The sequence below is a fragment of the Trachurus japonicus genome, chromosome 20 (assembly GCF_045865225.1).
Source record: "Trachurus japonicus isolate A0001 chromosome 20, Traja_1.0".
Lineage (NCBI taxonomy): Eukaryota > Metazoa > Chordata > Actinopteri > Carangiformes > Carangidae > Trachurus > Trachurus japonicus.
The window spans coordinates 16,650,777-16,672,285 of NC_140926.1; the positions used below are offsets into that span (position 1 = coordinate 16,650,777).

At 40.6% G+C, this 21,509-nt stretch overlaps 2 protein-coding genes across 4 annotated transcripts in view; both read right to left on the reverse strand.

The window, feature by feature from the left end:
• LOC146966724 (zinc transporter ZIP12-like) overlaps positions 1–7,640 on the reverse strand; it is a 201,537-nt gene extending 193,897 nt beyond the window's left edge. For all 3 annotated transcript variants that reach the window (XM_085763321.1, XM_085763320.1, XM_085763319.1), the window contains exons 1-12: positions 7,403–7,640; positions 6,234–6,533; positions 5,219–5,560; positions 4,934–5,141; positions 4,317–4,480; positions 4,042–4,213; positions 3,235–3,407; positions 2,978–3,133; positions 2,756–2,836; positions 1,031–1,103; positions 732–890; positions 415–602 (exon numbers count right to left, since the gene is read on the reverse strand). In XM_085763321.1, coding sequence (XP_085619447.1) covers positions 415–602; positions 732–890; positions 1,031–1,103; positions 2,756–2,836; positions 2,978–3,133; positions 3,235–3,407; positions 4,042–4,213; positions 4,317–4,480; positions 4,934–5,141; positions 5,219–5,560; positions 6,234–6,533; positions 7,403–7,405 — 2,019 coding nt within the window. In that variant the 5' untranslated portion in view covers positions 7,406–7,640. The remainder of the gene's footprint in view (positions 1–414; positions 603–731; positions 891–1,030; positions 1,104–2,755; positions 2,837–2,977; positions 3,134–3,234; positions 3,408–4,041; positions 4,214–4,316; positions 4,481–4,933; positions 5,142–5,218; positions 5,561–6,233; positions 6,534–7,402) is intronic.
• A 1,236-nt stretch (positions 7,641–8,876) lies between these two features.
• On the reverse strand, positions 8,877–19,422 carry mrc1a (mannose receptor, C type 1a). The gene is made up of 30 exons (XM_085763335.1): positions 19,242–19,422; positions 18,719–19,120; positions 17,543–17,716; positions 16,890–17,045; positions 16,689–16,802; positions 16,455–16,595; positions 16,171–16,353; positions 15,256–15,413; positions 15,052–15,171; positions 14,850–14,965; positions 14,581–14,729; positions 13,980–14,179; positions 13,782–13,897; positions 13,609–13,687; positions 13,371–13,515; positions 13,227–13,265; positions 12,624–12,787; positions 12,432–12,496; positions 12,196–12,296; positions 11,968–12,107; positions 11,638–11,746; positions 11,362–11,534; positions 11,068–11,173; positions 10,752–10,984; positions 10,477–10,642; positions 10,224–10,376; positions 10,024–10,140; positions 9,749–9,907; positions 9,634–9,666; positions 8,877–9,541 (listed from the first exon to the last, which is right to left on the reverse strand). The coding sequence occupies exons 1-30, from the start codon at positions 19,309–19,311 to the stop codon at positions 9,312–9,314; spliced, it is 4,311 nt and encodes a 1,436-aa protein (XP_085619461.1). The 5' UTR covers positions 19,312–19,422; the 3' UTR covers positions 8,877–9,311.
• Between the last annotated feature and the right edge of the window lie 2,087 nt (positions 19,423–21,509).

Below are 21,509 nucleotides of genomic sequence, written 5' to 3' on the forward strand. Positions count from 1 at the left end.
AAGTTGTGATGATTACTGGTGATTACAGTTTGTACTGAGGGGAACATGAATGTGTAACCCGGATTTCAAGGTATTCTTTTGAGATAGTTGTTGGGATATTTCACTCAAAACCCCAAATATCATCCTCACTAGAGGTAGATAAAAAGGCAGAGCATGGAAATCCATCAAAAAGTCACTGAGATATTAAAGTTTCACAAACAGACTTACAATGCTGGGCATTGTAGTTTTTTTTAAGGGGAATTTTCTACATTTCTTGAATTTTAATCATTTTTGGACAGCAATATTGCACTGGGAAATAAACTAACTGTATCAGGATCAATACATTTGGTTTTGGTATTTTTCATTAGATCTGTTGACAACGAGAGACATATAGCTACTGTATGTTATCACCAGCCTTTGATAAAGCTGTCTTACCATTTCTACCAGTGACAAGTAGAGGAAAATCCCAGCAGTGACAGTAAAGATCCACTGCTGCACCTCTGTCTCTGAGGAAACAAACAGTCCGATGTAGAGGCCCACAAAGGCAGTCAGGGCGCTGAGGAAGTTCATCAGCACAGCAGTCTTCACCGAGAGTCCAGAGCTGAGCAACACTGCAAAATCTCCTTTGAGACAAAAACCAGACAAGAGAAGTCAATCAGTCAAACAGAGTGTTTCCTGGCCTCAGCCAAAAAAAACAAAACAAAACAAAACCAAAAAAAAGTGCTCACAAAGCAAGCACAGTGACCTCTCACCCATCTCGTGGGGGATCTCGTGGCACAGGATCGCCACGGTGGTTGCCATGCCAGATTCGGCTGAATAGGAGAAGGCCGCGCCGACAACCAGGCCATCGGCAAAGTTATGAAGGCTGTCTCCCACGATCACCATCACAGCCAGCAGAGGAACCCCTTGTCCTGGGAGTACAAAAGCAAGTCTGTGTTGTTAACTCTCATCCTCAGACCGTGGCAATCGCTCTGTCATGCCAGGCAACTAATTACTAAGTACATCACATTCATCTGTGTGTGATTGTGCAATTCGTATTGAAGGAGCTTACTCTGATGTGAAGGGCTCCTTGTGTCTGCATGCTCAGGAGATATTTCTGCACACTCCAAGTCATCCACGGGTCCCTGCAGGATCCACATAATTATCAACAGCACAGATATTTAAACCAACTCAACCTTTTATACTAATTGAGCCTGAGACATTTTATGTAACACAAATGGTTGGAAAATAGGTCCATGTCTGAAGTTGACTTGGAGTGACTTGTCTCTGTGTCCAAAGTGTTCTAGTTTTGAAGGTATTTATTCAGCTGTACTTACATGATTCAACACAAATATGAAGTGCTGTCTGAATGATTCAATACTTATCATTCTCCAACATCCTACATGCCCTGTTCCCTCACTCCCTCCTACACCGCTCTTCATTTCCCGTTACATAACAGCAATGCTGGGAAATTGATTCAAGTGAATTACTGTTGATTTTTTTTTTTTTCTATGATTTTTAATAACGAGGATGGGATCAGAGTTGGGACAGTGTGCTGTGATCTGTCCCCAAGGTTGTGTGAAGCTGTGCTCTGAGTTACTGGCCTTCCTCCTGCAAACAGTGCCCTCTAGCACAACAGTACTGGTGGAGGAGTAGTGTGGGAGTGAAGCATCACTGGGGTGAATGAAACTATATTTGCAGTGCAGTGAAGAAAACATTTAATCAATGCGAGGATTTAACTGCTGCAAGAGCTGCTTCTTGTTTTTTTGAAAATGGGGTATAAGCTCTCTGGTACAAATAGAATTGTTTTGTCCTCACTGGGTTCAGTTATACAAAAGTATTATGATGACCTTTAGTATATTTATTTTCAAAAAGAGCCAACAAATTACCAGCTATGATAAGTCAGTTGCTAAGGGTATAGGCCCCTCCAACCAGGAAGGCTAAAAGTGATTGGTGGGTTAGATAAAAATGCAACCAAGTAACATAAGAATACAATTCATTTCAGGATTAGTAAAAAACAGTGTAAATAGTGTCCCTTTATGGTGTTAAATTGTATTTAAAATACATTTGAATGAACATATTATAACCATGGCAGGTAGTCTTGATGAAGGGTTACCTGGTATATCAGACTAAAAAGGTTGAAAAACACTGACTTAAAGGGACAACGAGGAGTTTCTATTTGGTTATAAAAAAAAGTCTCACGTTAATGAATCTACGCTACCCACACTTGTTAATGGCTCCCTTTTTGATAAATATATTGTTTTGTCTCTATCGTTATTTTGTTATTTTAATTAGTGGCGGAAACACTGGGCGAGCCGACCAGCATTTCCTTACTTTCCGTTTCGCGGACGCTGCCCGGCAGGTCATGAGAATAACGCCGCCGAATCGCCGTTTATGGTCGGAACTACGACGGTATGTGATCGTCTTCGAACCTACGACTTTCATTGTTGATGAATGAAAACATTCTTGGCAAGACGTCTGTCTTGCACCGGTCCAAGAATTTCATTGTGCGTGTGGAGGCTCATGGTAAATGTAGTATGAGAACACTTCGCTTTCCAAAACTCCTCATTGTCCCTTTAAGTAGAGGCACCATGTATTATATTTATCTTTTCTTTATATTTTTTTCTCTGTCTTCTGGGCACTTAATTCTTGGCGCTGTTTAACTTCCCAGAACTACCTTGTTATGATCTCTGTGGTCTACTCCATCACTATGTACATAATAGGGTTGATGAAAGGAGTCAGGACTTTGTGCCAAGAACACTTTTAAAACAACATAACAGTTAGCGATGACACTGACCAGCTGTATGGTGGAGATGGACTTGCCCCTCTGTGACGGACCATTGCAGCTGACCTCTAAAGGAAGGTCACTGGAATGACCCTGCAGACAAAAGAAAGTCATGAGGCCAGATGCTGCCTGTAGCTCTCATGCAGCCATGTGATCTGGCCAGGTATAAGACATCAACCCCTTTTCATTCACACATTGTGGTTTGAGTTTTAGCAACAACAATGCAAAACTTACATGGCCATGAGAAGGAAATAAAACGGAGAACATCCTCTCAATGAGGAAAAAGCCATAGATCCCAGCGATCATGCCCAGAATCTTCCACAGATAGTCCTTTCTTTCAGTGTAGTGCTCATCAGCATGGCTGTGAGTGTCGTCGTGTAGGCCCAGAATCTCCAAAGGAGACAAATACAGTAGGAACAAATTATTTACATTTATATATACATTTACTCAACAGTCAAGACAAACCAGTGGTCATTTTGATGACGCCGTACCTGCGGTATGAGGTGCAAGAGAGCATCTCCTGAGAGAGTTCCCACTGCCAGGCCCACAAACAGCTGCAGGATGAGTGTGTAGGTTTCCTGACAAGAGTTGAAGAAGATCAGGCAGATACCAAACATGGAGCCCACCGTGATGAGCAGGACGGCAGCCGTGCTGTAGCCGTACTCTGCAGGCAGGAGAAGAAATCATCAGATCATCATCAACACCGACTGCAATACAGTCAAAACAAAAGGAAGGAAAACCCAGTCTCTTGCTTACAGTGCTGCACAGACATAAACAATAGAAAATACACAGTGCATTCACTCAACAGAATAGTTACAGTGCAATCAAGAAGCAGTATAATATAATATAATTTAAAAGAATAAGGATAAAAGGGATAAAAAAGGATAAAAACTTATTAGATTATAAAAATTACTTTTTAAGGAAGGACACTGAGGTTGTTTGATGAGTTTAAATGTTTTAGTGGTGCAACTGGACTTTCATAAACACAACTTGAATTAACAAACAAAAATGAAATACATCTTTTAATACATCTAATATGTCATGACCAAGTTCTCATATGTTTTTCTCTTTGTTTATCCCAGAATTATGGTTAACCTTGTGAATTTGCCCTTTCTTTCTTAGTCTATTATGCATTTCAATTGAAGACCTAAAATAAAACATTTGGTGGAAAGGGTCTGTGTTTTCTGTCTGGTAAACAAAGTCACAAATCACAACCTTGTTTCTTTGGTTGCAGTTATATATTACATTTGTTTATGGCTGTGTTTTGAAGAGACAAACAATGAGGTAAAATGTCTTACTCTCAAGAGCAGTGGGCACAGCTCCTCTTGTTTTCTGCTCTGCAGACTCACAGGCATTGCCTAGCAACTGCTGAATAATGGCTGGGCAAATTTGTCTGAAGTGCTCCTTGGAAATTGGCAAATGAGGATCCAGAGCAAAAATATCCAGCAACTGATTGGCTGAAAAACACACCTGATTAGATTCAAAGGAAGAGACAAATGTGATGGATGAGTAGGAGGCTCAAATCAAACTTCAGAACATTGAATCTGAATCATATAATTTGTCTCAGCCTCACCTGTGTCCAATCTCTGCTTAGGTCTCCAGTTTCATGGTTACAGCCATCCACCTGATGCCCCGCTGCTTTCTGCAGACTTCCTGTGATGCTCCGCCTCTTCCTGTTATGAGAAACAGTGGCTCCTTCCCGTCCCACTCCCAGCTGATGAAGCAGCTCCTCCAAGTCTGAGAAGAGAAGTGGCATCATTGGATTATACACCATCAGACCTGACCAAAGGAGTCACTGGTCTGTGTATAAAATGTTTTGTTTTTATCAGGGTGGAAAATCTTCTGATGTCATATTTAGGAAATTTCCTCTTAATATTTGCACTGACAAAATCTGCCATTCTTTTTATTCAGTGACCAAGATAGGAAATACCTTTATACATGATTTTAAGAAGAGAAACAGAGGTAAGTAAGAAAACTATAAACTCTATTCAACAAATTACAAGTATTGTCACTCCCCTCATCTAACTCTCGTATCTATATATAAAAAGAGAATAAAAGCAAATAATCTACTTAAAACTCATCTTTTGAATAATAAATGGAAGCTGAGTCAGTGAGGACTCTGTATTAGCAGCCAACCACACAATCTGTACATACATTAAATAACAAGAACATGTGAGGTGATCAGTTTACCTAGAATCTGGAGGTTACTTGTGCGATTCAGGGACTGAAAGATGTAGTCGGTAAAGAAGGCTGGTGATGGGAGGTTCCTCTGTCTGAAACAGCGGCCTTGCAGGATATGGCTGATGATGGCTGCGGCCACTTTGGGCACAGAGGACTCACCCACGCCCTGATTTTCTTTTATGTCAGCATCTTCAAGTATTTGAGTGGCGTCAATACACTGTGGGATCAAAGATGGTAGTTTTCATATCAGGCCATGCACTGGTAATACATTTCCTTTATAAAACATTTCCTTACTTGTGAGTCGGATGAGGTTTCTTGGTTGGAGGGGTCATAGTGCTGATTGATGAGCTGCAGAATACTCTCTGTTTCACTAAGTGATAGGATGTTATTGTCCTCAGATGGGTGTAGATTGGTGAGGGCCAAAAGGTAGAACTGATAGTTTCCCAAGGAGGAGGATGAGGAGGAAGAGGAGGAGGAGGACAGGGAGGAAGGAGAGGCAGCGTTTGACACACACAGATCTTGTAAGTTAATGATGTAGTAGAGTAGAACAGTTGAAATACGCTGGTAGTCCTCCTCGGTGAGGTAACCCTTCCCATCATCCTCCAGCACAGAGAGAGCTATGTCTGGTGTCAGGCACTGTGAGGAGAACAGGGAAATGAGAATATGTTTTAGGGAGCTTTTAAGGACAGAGAGTTGAAGAACATCAGGTCATGTTAACCTTATGAAAGAGAGTGACCTAAGATTTACATTTGGTGGAGAAAAAAAATAGGTCAACTTGATAAAGGGCCTCTTCTCCTTGTACACACAGTATTCTGCTTCTTAGAAAATGTCTAGCTTTGTGCTGCTGTTTGTTTTTTGGGCGAATTGGATACCAAAGCCAAGTTAGACCCACACACAAAATATCGAAGGTTAAAGGAGAGTGGGTGAAGCACGACTTCTCGCCAGAGAGGGCAGACTATTCAGCAAGCACTGCTGACAAGTTAAAAGTTGTGCCTTTAATTTCAAAATCTCACTTTCAAGGCCTAAAAGCTGCATAATCCCATTGTCAACCCACCTGCACAAACATGTGAAGTACTTCTAACTCGGCTCTATGGAGTTTATTATGTCAAACTCAGGGATGTCTAAAGCCACTCAGCATGAATGGCCCATAGAGGTCAAGGACTTAAGCCTCCACATTCACTCACATTCCAACCATAACAAGCACATTTCATGGAATAAGCAGACAGGAATGAGGTGAATAATAAGTAGTTAGCATGCTGGATGTAAAAGTTCAGCATCATATAGTGAAAGGAAAAAGCGTAGAGCTCACCTTATCACAGATGTCCTGAGAGGTCCCAGTGCGCTCTGCACAGTGCACCGCTTGAAGCAATGTGGTGATCAGGACATTGGTTTTGTTCTTCTCGAGCTGAGGTTCGTTGTCCATCCATGAGGGCAGATCCGAGGCCTTGAGAGCCTCCTGCAGGTACCCCCTCTCCTGCCCTTTCACCCCCAGCACACTCCCCAGCAGGCAAAGGGACAGCGGCAACAGCAAAAGGGGAGCACTGCTCCTGAGGTGCATGTTCCCACCGGGGCCGGCCGACTCGCTCGAGCTCCCAGGACTGGCTAAGAGCTTGAGACAAGAAGGAGGTGTTAGAGATAGAACATATAGAGAGGGGAAAGTGTGAGAGACTTGAACAAGTAGATGGAAGAGAAAGCTAAAATAGAAGAGCGGCGGATGTGTTCTTGCTGAGGGAGGCGTTAATAATAGGCCCGCCAGATCTGGTGGAGGACAGGAGGGCTCGCCACCGACCCTTACAGTGCCGAATGGTCAGCCAAAGCCTGGGCCCCTCAGTCCACAACAAAAAGATTAGTGCAGGCAAGTGAGAGAGAACAGGGGCAGGGAGAAGGGGCATGAAGGGGGAGACTGCAGAGAAAATAATTAGTGCAGAGGAAAATTAGAAGCTGTTATTAATACAAAACAACTCCTTAGGCAGAAAGAGATCCACATCTAAAACAAAGCAGGTCTTCTGAAGCAATGATCATGTCTTTGCTTCACTTCAAAATGATCAACCAATTTCCTTATTTAGCAACATCAATTGCTCAGGAAGCAGAGAAGCACTGGTGTTAGTGAGAGAGTGAGAGCACATTGTGTTTGTTGATCACAAGCTCCAGACCCCCCCCGCCAACCACCACCACCACCACCACTACCCCTACCAACCCAATACAGAAAAGCACCAGTGACGTTTAGATCTAAGGTTCTCTTATTCTGTATGATCTCTGAGTCATCAGAGTTCAGACACACAGAACAAAACATGCCAGGCTTTCTCGCAACACTTTCCAACATCCTCCCACACGCTGCACCCTGCAGGTCAACTCCACCGCACAAGAAGAAGAACAAAACTGTTGTTGAAAAAAAAAAAAAATCCTACAAGCTGCAGCGTAATACCAGAGATAGAGAGGAGGAGGAAAAAAAAGCTTTTCTGGATGAACGAAGCTTACCATTCTCCCCTCTGCTCCTCTCAGCTGCGGTTACTAGGTTTGTTTTTCTCCTCCGGTAGGATAAGCAGAAGATCCAGTTGTTTGGGGAGAATTCTTGGGCATTGGTGCTGTTGGTAAAACCCTCTTACAAGAAGTAAGAATTAAGCTCCTGAAGATTAGCTGCGACAGCCTTAGAGGGCTCTGGTTGCCATGGAGAATACTGCCTCATTTTCAGCGGAGAGGTGAGGAGGAGGGGGGAAGGACAGCTGCTGGTAGGGGTGATTGAATGGCTGATGCCTGACAGAGCAATATTTTTGATGTCTTGAAATTCAGCACCAGACCTGCTTCTTTCATCTGTGTCCAGCAGAGATCCCAAAAGGTGATGCTGTTACTCTGCACATAAGCTTACATAACTGAATCAGCAGGAGTAGGAGATGAAAACAGGACATCATCTTTAAATAGTTCTCCTTTAAAAGTTGCCCTGGTTAGAAAAGTGGTTTTGATGACACTGATGGATCTCCCATCAAATGGTCTCAAAGAACAGCAATTGTATCATGTAATCACTTCAATAAATGAGGTGCTGTGCATAATAATATATTAACAATAATATTTAATAATATCAATCAAAAGTTCAAGTTCAAGCTCAAGTTCAAGTTTATTTATATAGCACGTTTAAAAACAACCATTGTTGACCAAAGTGCTTTACAAGTCACATCAGACACATAATATATCAAACACATTCAGACTCCAGATCCATATGAATGCACAAATAAATAGTTCCACAGCATACATAGCTGAGTTTCCCATATTAACCCTTATTGAAGTCCAGCGTGAAAAAGTAGGTCTTGAGCAAAGACTTGAATTGCACAACATCTTCGGCAGATTTTCTGTGTCTACAGTAGGAAGCTTATTCCAGAGCCTGGGTGCTGCCACCGCAAAAGCTCTGTCACCTCTAGTTTTGCATCTTGTTCTAGGGACCCCCAGGAGAAGCGTATTTGCTGATCTTGTTGCTCTGGGTGCAACTTGAAAACTTAAAAGGTTGCATAAATAGGGTGGGGCTAGGCCATTTAAGATCTTAAAAACAAACAATAAAATCTTTAAATCAATCCTAAATTTGACAGGAAACCAGTGTAGTGAGGCCAAAACTGGTGTGATACGGTCCCTTTTTCTCTTTCCTGTTAAAAGACAGGCAGCTGAATTTTGAACAAGTTGAAGTCGGTGGAGGGATGACTGCCCCAGGCCAGCATACAGAGAGTTACAGTAGTCTAATCTTGATGTAATAAAAGCATGAATAACAAAAAGAGGGTTGATGGATTTTTGCCTAGCTATTAGGATTATCAGTGTTTGACAGAGCAGAGGTCCAAATCTAAATTTGAAGAATGTGAAATTGGGAACTTATGTCCACTTCCTGGTCTTATAATACTGCTATTATATAGTCACCAATATTATCACCCTGTTGGTGTGTTAAAGAAAAAACAAGCACATAGAGGACAACTCAGTTTTGTGTAATTCATTTTCTTTATTTAAGCATCTATTTACAATGTTGTGAGCTGGAAGTTGGTTGATGAACAGTCCATGGAGAAAAATAACAAGCGATCCAGTTCACAAAACATCTTTAACTTGCATGATGTGTTTGGCCAACAAATGTTTCTGGTTATGATGATTGGTACAGATTTCACAAATCACATAATCATGTTAATTCTTTATAGATTTTTCATTTACATTATCTTGTCTGTAATTCACTTAGTGCAGTGCCAGTGCTGGCATGAATTATTGAATAGTAATTATGATAATGATTCAGTCTTTTGAAGAGTCGGAAAACACACATTTGGTTGGATGAGTTCCTGATAAATTGATAATCCAAAATCAAGAATGAAACAAAGATGGAAATCATCTTCATTGTGCAGATTCCCTCTGATCTCACGTCTGTCTATGCTTGTTCATTTTGCTCTATGTTGGCCACCAGACCCTTGGTGTCGACGGGGGCTCTGATGGGATTGTTGAAATATAACTTGTTGTCAAAGGTGGATTCTCCCAAGACAGGGGTTGGTATCCGTTTACGGAAGAGGAAGGCACCTAGTCCAGCTATGGCAATTACAACTAGTACAACAGCCACAGTGATGCCAGCAGACCCATGTGAATCTTCTGTAACAATAGGAGCTAAAGGAAAAAAACATATAGAAGTATTAACAGTGACTCAATCAAGCTTTGAAATGTCACAGTCCATGGATATCTCATATAAAATAACTTACCCACAACTGGAGGCTTTTCTGTTGGTGCAATAACTGATAAAAAAAAAAGATGAATTACTCAATGTAAGTTTCTGATTGGGCAATTAAAAATGACATAACAGCTGATTACGCATACCTTTAGGTGTTTTGCAGATGTAAAACTTATATCTGCTGCAGGTGGTTGTACTCCATTCTCCACTGTCAGACTGGATGGAAACACACGAATCTGACTTTGGCATCCCCGCCCTCCAGTTGGTGTAGTCCACAGCGCTGTTATCGATCCACATCCACTCACCTTTTGCAGACCAAGCGAACATAGAGTTGCATGGAGCATACAATGCACAGATGTTTAAGGATGTCCTCTTTGAAATGTCTCTACAAGAAATCGACATATTTAAGTGATATACTCACTTTCATGGTTCTTGTAGAGGCCAATCCAGAAGCTTTTTGTTTCATCCTGCAGAAGTTCTAGACTCTGTTGTATGAAGTGAGACTCCTGAGGGTCCTGGATACTCAACAGAGATGCACCTGACAAACACAGTACCGTTCGATTTCATTTGCATAACGATAGTCATTCATTATTGAAATTTCGAATATAATTCTTAACATACCCATTCTCATGCATTCAACTGAGGCGTGGGCCCAGTTCTCCATCGAGGAGATAATGAAGGCATAACAGTGACCTCTGAAAGGTATCCATGCTTTTCGCTTCTTTGACTCAGGACATTTGCCAGGTAGCTGCGGGGGCTCAGTGGGAGCCACATCTGTAAAAGAGACAGCAGATTGCATCCTTGTCTGAGAGACTGCTGGGTAACAATGCTTACTGTATGTCAATCAAGAACACCAAGAGAGGGATTGTCTGACCTGGTGACCTCTTACAAAGGGAGGAATAGGTATTAGTACATGGTGCAGTCTTCCATGTTTTGTCGACATCCATATACACACAAGCATAGTTGTTTTTAGGTTCATCTTTGCCCCATTTGGTATAAGACAGAGCCCAGTTATCGACCCACTTGAACCGACCCCCGGTCTGTGAAAAAGACATCAACAACTTAGATTTAAGAGAGTTTATACAGGGCAGCAAAGACTTTAAAACCCCATTAGAAGTAGAACTGTGGAATAACTGGCGTCTCATTTACCACATTGCTGTTGAGGCCAATCCATACAGGCTCATTGAGTTTGGAAATCTGCAAAGTCATGTATGCCTGGCTAATGGGGTTCAGGATACTGGCAAGATCTGCATCATCTGCTTGGCACTGCCTCCTCGCCTCGTCCCATCTCATCTTCTGAGCCACCAGTTTGTAGGAATCATTACCAAGTTTGTAGAAAGCCTTCGGTAACACAGTGGTAGGTGCAACTACAATCTGAGAATCTGTGTAATTGGGACACAAGTTGTTAGTTATAATCACAAAACAAACCTTGAACTCATGGTTCCATAACTGATATTTCACTCACCAACGTTTCTTTTACAGATGAAGCCTTTCTTTGAATTACAGTCCTCAACTTTCCAGAATCCAGCTTGTTTTGAGGTACCACCCACCATGATCACACAGTCAAATTGCTAAAAGGAAGAAAAAGAGACATTAGTTGACTTTGGTTGGGCCATTTAACACAGTTTTTCTGATGAATTTAAAAAAGAATGTAATTGCACATTTACTGTCTGCAACTTGTCTTTAACCTGACTGACATCCAACCCATTAAATTAGAAATTGAAGAAAAGCTTTGAATATAGTAATAAGTTAGATTTACCTCTTCTGAGAATGAAAAACGTTGATCGGGCACGGATGTGGGATGTCCTTTTGCCCAGTTAGTGTATGACATGCCTTTGCCATCTGTCCACACAAAGTGCATCTCCCAGTTGACATCGTTCATGCCAATCCAAATTTCTTCATTGTAAGTCAGCATCTGTGTTGTTAGGAAAGCTATAAAAAAAGAGGAAACACTATTTGTATAACCCGTTACTACAGGCAGCCAGAAAGGAAAGAGGTCTGTGAACATTGCTGAAATGCTGATCATGTCACTCACCTTGCTCTCTCTCATTGACGATAGAAGCCAGATTTCCTCCCTGGTTTACGCAGTGCGTCCTGGCATCCTGCCAAATCTTATTGTCCTTTCCCATAACAAATTTGTAGCACTGTAAAAACAAGATGACTCTGTCAGGAGATAACTATTGTCCTTTCAAGCTTAAACCCAATATGAGAAGATGTTTTATCAAAACAGCTCTTTCATCTAAGAATTTAATTGACTTCCTGAAAACAAGCAAGAAGAAAGCTTTGTCTCGATAAAAGATATGCATATCAGAGTCTCAGCAACATACTGGAGTAATCTGTGTTATACACAGTAATATGTAATTACCTTTCCTTGGAAAGATAGCCACTCTGGTGCACAACCTCCCCTTGGAACAGTTGTGGGGGCAGCTGTTGTATTGATAAAATCACTGCCTCTTTTGCAAATAGAGGGTAGCTCCAAACCACAATTAATATCGTTCCAGTACCCTACACATATGCAAAGTTAACAGATGATAAATAAGAGGAACTTTATCAATAGGTTGTATGGTTTGGACTGTATCTGCTTTAGACTCACCCATTCCCTTGTAGATAGTCACACAGTTCTCATCATTATTAGCAAAGTTGGGCTCATTGCTATCCCATGCAGCGTAAGTTACAGGAGTACCGTCCACCCAGCTAAAATTGGAAACAATATGAAAACAGATAATAAAATAATCATCACAACATCTGGATTTCTGTTTGTCAGACTAGTTTTGATGTATGACAAATATTAATAACCAGCATTTCCTTTAGTTTTGTAGTTTGAGTTACCTAAATGACTTATCCAAATTCACTGTCATGCCAATGTAGTATTGTGGCGCTGAAGATTTTGCTATCTGTTGAGACATAATAACATGACATTGGGGTTCAGTCACTACATTTGCCATCAGATTTTTTTGAAAGCATGCAACATGTATTACTATTCAATATCGAATCAAACATAAAATATTCTCTATTTCTTACCTGTTTCCAAAGGAACTTCCTCTCGCTCTCTCCTGTGATGACCGCAAGATCACCAAAACTTTTTTTACAGTAAGCTCTTGCAGCTTCCATAGGCAGGTTGTCTTTGTTAATGAAATACTGTGTGTCATTGTATATGAGCCAGCCATCCTCTGTGGTATTGTATACTGTAAAGGGAACAAAAACATTACACGGTGTACCACAGGGACCATATTTTGGATTCATGGAAAGAAGACACATCGAGTCTACAGCCATGCCAGCAGCTCAGCTGGGCTGTACCTCTGCACAGAGGCGCAGCACGCTAGCATGATTTCAGTCTTTTCAGATTTTAAATTAAGCTGTTTTAAGTCATCCATGGATGAAGTTGTGGAGATATTCAATTTAGAACTATAACTGTCTACTTCATGTTCATATTAGAGGGAGAAAAATGTTCCTTTTTCAGGAACATAATTTCATGGCAATGTATTCATGTCAGTTAGTCTGGACCAACAGACCAAGTCTAGAGCCGTGCCACAACAAGCATAGATAGAAACAAAGTTAAAGTGCAGTTCATTACATCAAGGAATTAATTACCAGTCGCTTTAACTCCCTGCTACAGAAACGTACCTGTTACAACTACAGAAGGCTCAGGTTTGGGAGTCGCACCTGAAAACAGAAGAACCATGAGGGTATGATAGAAGCAGCATGCTCTAATCTAATGTCACATAGTTTAGAGAAATGGCTATGTCAACTGGAGCTACTTGGTATCACCTTTGGCTATCTGGCAGAGCCAGTCATTGTAGCCCTCACAGTGCCCATCATTCCAGTGCCGTCCGTAGTAAATCTGGACCTCTGCACAGTGTTCATTGTCATTGTGATTATTTGGTTCCCCAAAGCCCCAGTTCTCAAAGCTGGTCTAGATCACAGTTGGAAATACACGTTAATATGCCATAACTGACAAACACAGTAAAGGTAAAGATTTTAGTGATGACAGTGAAGTGCTACGTACAGCAGAACCATCAGACCAGACAAAACCTGTACTGGGACTCATGGAGAAGCCAATCCAAGCTGGATTAGAGGCATGAAACCTTTATGATGGCAACAAACACCAGTATTAATTACATGGATGGCTGATTAGCATAATGCAAAATCTGACATATACAAGCTGGTAAGTTCACCTACGGAGCATTGCTGAGATCCTTCTGACTGTGGATGCTCATCAGGTCCCCACCAATCGCCACGCAAAAGTCCCTCGCTTCCTGCCAAGTCTTCCTAAGGTCTTTTTTTTTGCTGTAAAGCTTATGAAAATGAAAAATGGGTGAAGTTGTATGTCCTTGAAATAGGACAGATTTCACATTTGAGTTGAGTTCATCCTCCTACTTTGTAGCAGACGTTCCTTTTGTCAACAGGGGTCCATCCAGATGCACAGCTCAAGGCCGGGGTGGTGGGAGGAACCGTTGTCATTTCCACACCCTCTGCTAATTTCTTGCAGATATACTTCTCCTTGCTGGCGCAGGCGACAACATCCCATAATCCAGCGTAAATCCCAGTTGTCATGGCAACACATCCCTGTTTTCTGTCTTTGAGTATACATAGAAAGAAATAAGAAAAAATATAAGGTCAAGAGTAAGGAGTTACAATAATTTATCCCGTGGGTGACATGAATTTATGTGATAAATGTCATGGCAATCATGCACCACTATCAATCTATGGGATGGCTCCAGAGGAAATATTGGGAAATCTTAGGGCACATAATCTGGGAACCATTAATGTCTCTACAAATAATCTGTACTATAGTTGTTTCTGGACAAATACACAGCAATTCTGCCATCCAAAACACCATGGAGATAGCATGAGACCTGAATTTAGGTGCTTTGTGAGTCGGCCAATCCAATCAGTAAATTATTTATGGTACATATAATTAGCTTCAGTGGATAATGCAAAAATTGTTAGTGTACAGCTTAAGAGTGGTTTTCTGTACCTGGCATTCCCACATTGAAATGAGTGAATGTGACCTTTCTATTGGTGGTCCACTGGAACGTGCTTCTGTCCTTTGTGTTGGACAAACCAGTCCAGAAATATGTCTCTGGTCTTAAACCAACCAAGCTGATGAGGAAGGCATTCTCATATCTGCATGGAAACATATAAAGACACAAGGATGAGCAATACAAAGACTCCCTGCCATTCAACACTTGTTTCAAGTTATTTCTGAACTATGAGGGAAAATTCCACATGAATATGAAAAGTTACCTGTCAGCCACGTCCACCATGGTAGAACCATCCGCTGAGCATGCCTGCTTTGCCTCATTGAAAGTTTTTTTCTCAGGTCCAATTTTGTAACAGTGTGAACCAAACCTAAATGAACCCTTAAGATGATTAAAAAAACACAATGAGTTGCCATCTGATCTCAAGTATTTATTATATGATAATCAAAGGAATTGACATCACCCACTAGTTTACATCCAGGGTTGGCTTCCTCTCCTCCGGTGCCTTCATTTGGTTTAATGGAGGCCTTCTTCTTACAGATGTACCCATTCGTCTTTTCACACATGTGATCTGCCCACCTCCCATCCTGTTTGAGCAATATTTCAGAGCTAAATACTTGTATGATAACACAACAATATTAATATTATAATTTGAGAGTGATAGGTGTTACCCTTCCAGTGATGAGGACACAGTCTTCTTGGAGGTTGGTGGCATGAGACGGTTCATCACTCTTCCACTGAGTGAAGGTAACATGGGAGTGATCAGACCATTCAAACAGCATCTGGTTCCTCTGATCGTTCAAACCGATCCAGAGCACATCTGTCGACCCTAAAGGTTTTAAATACAAGATGTCAATATGGTCATTGACTGCAGTTTTCTCTGATTTGATTTTTGTTGTCAAAACACACGTTTCTGGAAGAACACGTACAGTATTTGTTTTCTTTCTGTTTTTGTATGGTGGTGAAACATTGAATAAGTTATTTATATAATTAGTCAGTATCATAATCTCATTATTTTGTTATTTAAAGTCACTATTACTAGGTACCAAGTCATTATTTTGGGAATGTTTCTCAGTTTCATTTATTTATTTTTTATTATTATAGTAGCAAGTATGGGCTTCCATATACAAAAAAAAGGTGTAAAAAATTAGGTGCTTCTGTGTGCTGCTCTTCTTCTGGCCTGAAAAAGCACGATACTGGAGTCTCGGCTATGTAACAGTGAGAAGTTTCAGGAAGTTTCATTTTCACACTGTTGTGTGGATTGATCAAACATGTTACAGATGTGTTAGACATGTGTTAATTAGAGAACCAAAGGTTCAGGTTGATTTTACACTTTCAGAGCTAGGCTAATTGTCTCCACCTGCTGTTGATCTTAATCCTAAAATAAGGTTTGATATTCAATCTTCAGATTTCTGGTATCAATATCCCATAATGCCTAATTAATACATTCAGACAAGTGCAATTACTGTACTGTTCAACATTTTAACACAAAAATTATAATGATCATCAAGAATTAATTACTTTTAGTGTAGATTGCTGTACAAAACAATGAAACAATGAAATAAAACAACTTATTCCACACTTACTGTATCCAGATTGAGATATAATGAAGCTCTGCTCCTCTATATTGAGTATGCTGGCCAGATCTCCTCCCTCTTTGCGGCATGCAGCCAAAGCCTCCTTCCACATCTTTTTATTCCTCTCCAGGTAGTAACAGTTCCCTGCATAAGGAACCCAGTGATTGGAGCAGAAGCTGGGTTGGCTTATGCCTGTGGACAGAGACCAAAAGGAATGGCAAGATTATACATTAGCACCACAAAGACCCACTCTAATAACGAACTGGATTCTGATCATTGTAATGTGATTTTACTTGGTGGTGGGGGTAGACTGGTAGAGTTCCCTTTGCGACAAATGTAACCAAGCTTCTTGTTGCAATTGCTGCTCTCCCATTTTGAGGCTTTTGCCGCATTTAGGGTTGCACAGGTGCTTCCAGGCTCCGATGAGGGGTGACCTATTAGAAACATATAGTAAATCCATCCATTTTTATTTTTTATTTAAAATCCTTACATACTGTATGATAATCACAGTGTTTGGTTTTACTTACCCGGGGCCCAGTTTAAATATCTAAATGGGTTTCCATTGCACCACTGCCATCCACTCTCGGAATCCAAGCTGTTCAGTCCAATCCATAGAGATGTGCCCAAACTATTTGTCAACCCTGTAACAGAACATACAGTACATCATAAAGCCATTTATATCCAATAGTATAATGGTATGGGTAGCTGATACAAGGTTAACTTGGTACCTGAGATGTATGACTGCTCGTGTAGCTCTACGATGCTGAGGAGGTCGGCTCCCTGCTGCTGGCAACTCTTTCTGGCCTGATGCCATGTCAACACTGACTGCACGTTCCTCTGATACTGAACCCCTGTGACTGGGTCAGTGTCCCAACCTGAGGATGCTGGGTTATGGTTAAGACACAAGAAAAACTGTGAATTAAAAACTGCACCTGAGTGGATGTTAAGGACAATAAGCTTCTCAAAACCGGCGACTCAGCAAAAATCATCCACGTTCTTATCCTAGACTGTAGTAAAAGAGTAAAAGCATGCTTTCTTTTCCTGTTCTTTTCCTGCCCCAGTTTTAGAGCAACGTCAGGGGAAAGACTGGCTGATGAGAAGAGGAAAACAAGGACAGTGCTGTGTTGACAACTCATGGGAGGAAGTGGTATTGTTGTTCTGCTGTGGGATTGGGGGTGAGGGTGGGTCAGAAATCAGACCTGTCAGCAGTTACAAGAATGACTGAGAAACAAGATGATTCTAAGTGGTTTGGCAAAAAAAGGCAAAAAAAAAAAGCAATGCGACGTCTTCTGAGTGACCTCTGACTTTTTCATAAAATAATTAGTCACAAAAAATAGATGTCACAAGCTGTAAATACATATGTTTCGTTAGTCACACTTACCTTGGGTTGGACAAAAGCCCCATTTTTTGACTGTATCATAGTCTCTCTCTGTGGCACACCAAAGCTGTCCATCTGTTCGACCTTCCTTTGTGCATTCAGCATACCACTTATCCGAAAACTTAAAAGGGAACTGACACGGGCCTCCAAACGCATTGCCCCCTATTGTGAAAATCTCTGTGGAGACAGATTAATCTGTAAGTATGTTACATGTACTTACAGTACAGTATGTGAACTTGCAATCATTATACTGTTATATGTGCATTGGAGGCATTACATTTCTGTTATAACAGCCTCCACTCCTCTGAGAGGGCTCTCTGCATGTTTTGTGCTCCCGTTCAGTCACAAGAGCATCACTGAAGCATGTATTGATGTTGGTTATGGAGGTTTGGCTCACAGTCCTTGTTAGATGGGGTTGAGGTTAGGACTGAGATACTTGCACAACAAACTTAGACAGCGATGCCTTGAAGGACTTCACTTTGGGCACATGATTGTGGTGTTGTAATGTTGTCATAAATATGTGCACTGTTGGTAAATTTGTTACTATTATAATACTAACTCTATATTTTTATAGGTTTGCTTGCTGCCTGTCAATACCCTGTACTTCAAAGCTTGTTATGCGATAATGTATTGCGATTGCGATGCATTACCAACTATGCCATTCTGAAGTTAACTTTCAGCAGACTATAGCCCATGACACCTGTGTGTGCTCACTGAAAGCTGCCAATGCCTTGAACATTGCTTTATTTTTGAACAGGCATTTCAAACCTGAACAAAGGTTGGTTTAAACACAACTCTGGCTTGAGGTTTACTGTACATAATGTTTTCTTTAAATGCTGCATTTCTCGTGAGGATTTTGTTTTACGTGGTTTATTTATTGTTTTTATTCAATAAATAGCTATATCCAGGTTTTCATACTGTATGAATATGACTCTGAGGTTATTTCTGCCTGTTCGTATGATGCCGAGGTTAAAAGGTATTAAAAAGAGTAGTATCATCACAGAGAGACTCTCATTTTGAAAATCAATATAGTGCCATGCATCACAACAAGTGTTACACCTCATGCACAATGTGGTAAAGCATTGTTGCAAGGCCCTCTGAAATACAGTTCCAAACTGAAGCACGGCATTTATTATTACTTTGCCTTTTTTAGATCATCTGTAGACCTGGAATTCCTACCTTGATACCCCTTTGAACAAAGGTCACCCTGAGTGCCATATATCCTCCAGCGACTCCAGAGCCCCGAGCCTTGATAGATCATTATGTTCCTCTCATTGCGGTTGCCCCAGTTTAAGTGGAGATCCTCATTTTTTAAGCCAAAGAGGGTCTCATTCTTGCACTGCCAGTGCTGGAGGTCGCTCTTCTCATCACATTCGAAAAGCACCACTTTCACCCAATCCTTTATCTCTGTGGCTGCCAGACAGAGCTTGAGGGACAGACTGAGGAGCCGCGACTCGGAAGCCCAACGAAACTGCTGCTGTTTGGCATGAGGATCACAGGGGGCCACGGTCACTGAGGTGGCACTCTCCACCTTGATGCACTTGTTGTGGTTCTCGTTGTAGATCAGGAAGGATCCACTATCTGAAGTGGAATCAAACAGCTTCAACAACACATCTCATATAATGAGTTCAAATTAGTTTACAAATCAAGCTCTACACACAGCCAAAGTGAAAAGATCAAAAAATGTACCAGGGTTACATACCTATGTCAGCAGTAATGCAGAGGACTTGCAGGAGACAGAGAATCACGGCTAAATTCAAACAAGGTAACATTATCCTTGATGTGGAGTTTGCACTCAGTGGTGGAGGAAATGGTGCAAGTGCTTTCCAGTCATGAGAGAGGAGGTCTGGTGTGTGCTAAGGTGTATGACATTGAGCAACAAAGACACAGAGACATGGCACTTTTCTCCCTAAATCACTCTGATGGACATCCTGTCACATGGGTGGTTGAGGTTGGTCAAACGACAGGGATTTCCATGAGCTTCCACAGAAGTTTAACGTAGAACAGGAAGGCAGGAAAAGGGGAAGCAAGCAATATTATTGTATCATTTAACAAGAAATGAGAGTCACCAATGACAGCTTCAAATACAACTCATTTAATGTCAGGGTAGGACAATAATTCTATTTTTAATAAATCAAAGGCAGAAGCAGAACTGGTTGATGAATTTTGGGCATTAATTTATGTTCAGTATCAGGGACTTTTGATCTATTATAAATAGCCCTTCAGTCTGTGCTAAATTTGTGCATGGATGATGAACCCAGAGAGCAGATGTCTTTCAAGACTGACTGAACATGTTTTAGATGTCGGGAGACTTGGGTAAATCACATCTGATGATGAATGGAACAGTTTCATAGTAAGTGCCAAAGCAAATGAGCATTAAATGAGGTTTGAACTATATTGCTGATGCAACCTTTTTTTTTCGTGGGATAGCAGCCCCAGGAGGTCCACAAGGCTTCGGGTGAGGAGTGCAGTGATGATACAGGTCAGGAGAAAGAGGACAGAAGGAAATCCTGCTTCCTATTGAGGGAAGTGATGGTGAGCTGACCATTTTGGCCTCAAACTGCTTCTCTGACAAATAAGGAATAGATAAGTACCTGTAAAATACCTGCACAGAAAAAGATCAGAATCTGTATTTCACAGTTTTCCCAACTTATGTTAGGATTTGATATCCATAAGAACATACAGTATATTTGTGGTTTGCAAGTGGAAATAGTTTTACATTTCCTCTCTCATTTGTCACTCTGGAGCTTTGATTCCACCAAAAGAGTGCCATTTCTGTCCCCAGCATATTAAATGTATAAAAACATGTAATAATATAATATAAATTGCATTTAATTAATAAACAAAGCACCATACACATGAATCACTGTAGAAATTAAAGATACATAATTTTTAATTACTATAAAAAGGCTTTCAAAGCACTGAAACATAGCCTTTGTTGCATGTCCCCAGAGCCAAACGCTATAGTTTACCACAATGCATTATGAATAAAATCCTTCTAAAATCTCATTTTTTTTGCATATTAGTGTGACTTTATATTATATCTACACTTATATAACATTTTTTAAATTAAAACCTAATTATATTTTGGTTAAAATTCACATTTTAGTCCCGTCCCCAGGTTTTCACTCAGTGCTGTTACCCGGACACATTCTACACTCTAAAAGTTTTGGAACATTCCACCAGTGACATGTTCTGCTGGAAGTGACATCATTTAGGTCTTTTGAAAGTCATGGGAAGACCAACATTAAATTCTGTAATTTATTTTTCCTGAAATTGAATGATATTGTAGCTATGTCAGGGTCCGTCACTCTTAAAACTCATTCCTGTTACCTAAATTATCTCTAGACAGTGTTTGTTGATATCAAAAGTAAAATATTCAGTTAAATCCTAAGAATGTGCTCTGTGTGCTCAGGCTATTAGTATAGATGCTGTTTGGCTAGATTTCACACAATTGCTGATTTTATGCTAAAAACTCATTGCTGTTACACTCATTGCTGTTACTTTTTCTTCAAAAATGCAATGATAAAAGCAGCAATAAATTAAATAAAGTAGCTTGAGATTGACCAGTACTCATTTTGAATGAGTAAATGTGTATATTAAAAAATTCTATACTGAAATGGAATGAAAAATGAAGTTTAATTTTTAAGAGTTACAATGAGCAAATGGCACTCTTTTGGCGGAATGACCCTTATATTATTTTTAGTCTTTAAGCCTTTCCTTTTGATTGTTTGATTGAGTGAAGTGTACCCAGGCCAGACATACACAAGGGATTATAGCCTACTGAAGCTAAAAATACAAAATATCACCAGTAAATACAAATGGTGATGCTCTTTCTGCACCGTTATGGACCAAATTTGGAATCTGGAGAAAAAATAATTAACACCACTGGTCTGGTGGATTATAAACCTTGAGAAGGCTGTGCATCCTTTCTTGCAACCTGCTAAATCATTTTGGTAATGTGTTGATA

Excerpts from the sequence above, each read along its gene's own strand:
- mrc1a (XM_085763335.1), bottom strand. The coding sequence starts at position 19,311 with ATGTTACCTTGTTTGAATTTAGCCGTGATTCTCTGTCTCCTGCAAGTC. Across the intron at positions 15,172-15,255 it reads GTGTCCTCATCACTGGAAGG|GATGGGAGGTGGGCAGATCA; the intron begins GTAACACCTATC and ends TTGCTCAAACAG. Across the intron at positions 14,730-14,849 it reads ATGGTGGACGTGGCTGACAG|ATATGAGAATGCCTTCCTCA; the intron begins GTAACTTTTCAT and ends GTTTCCATGCAG.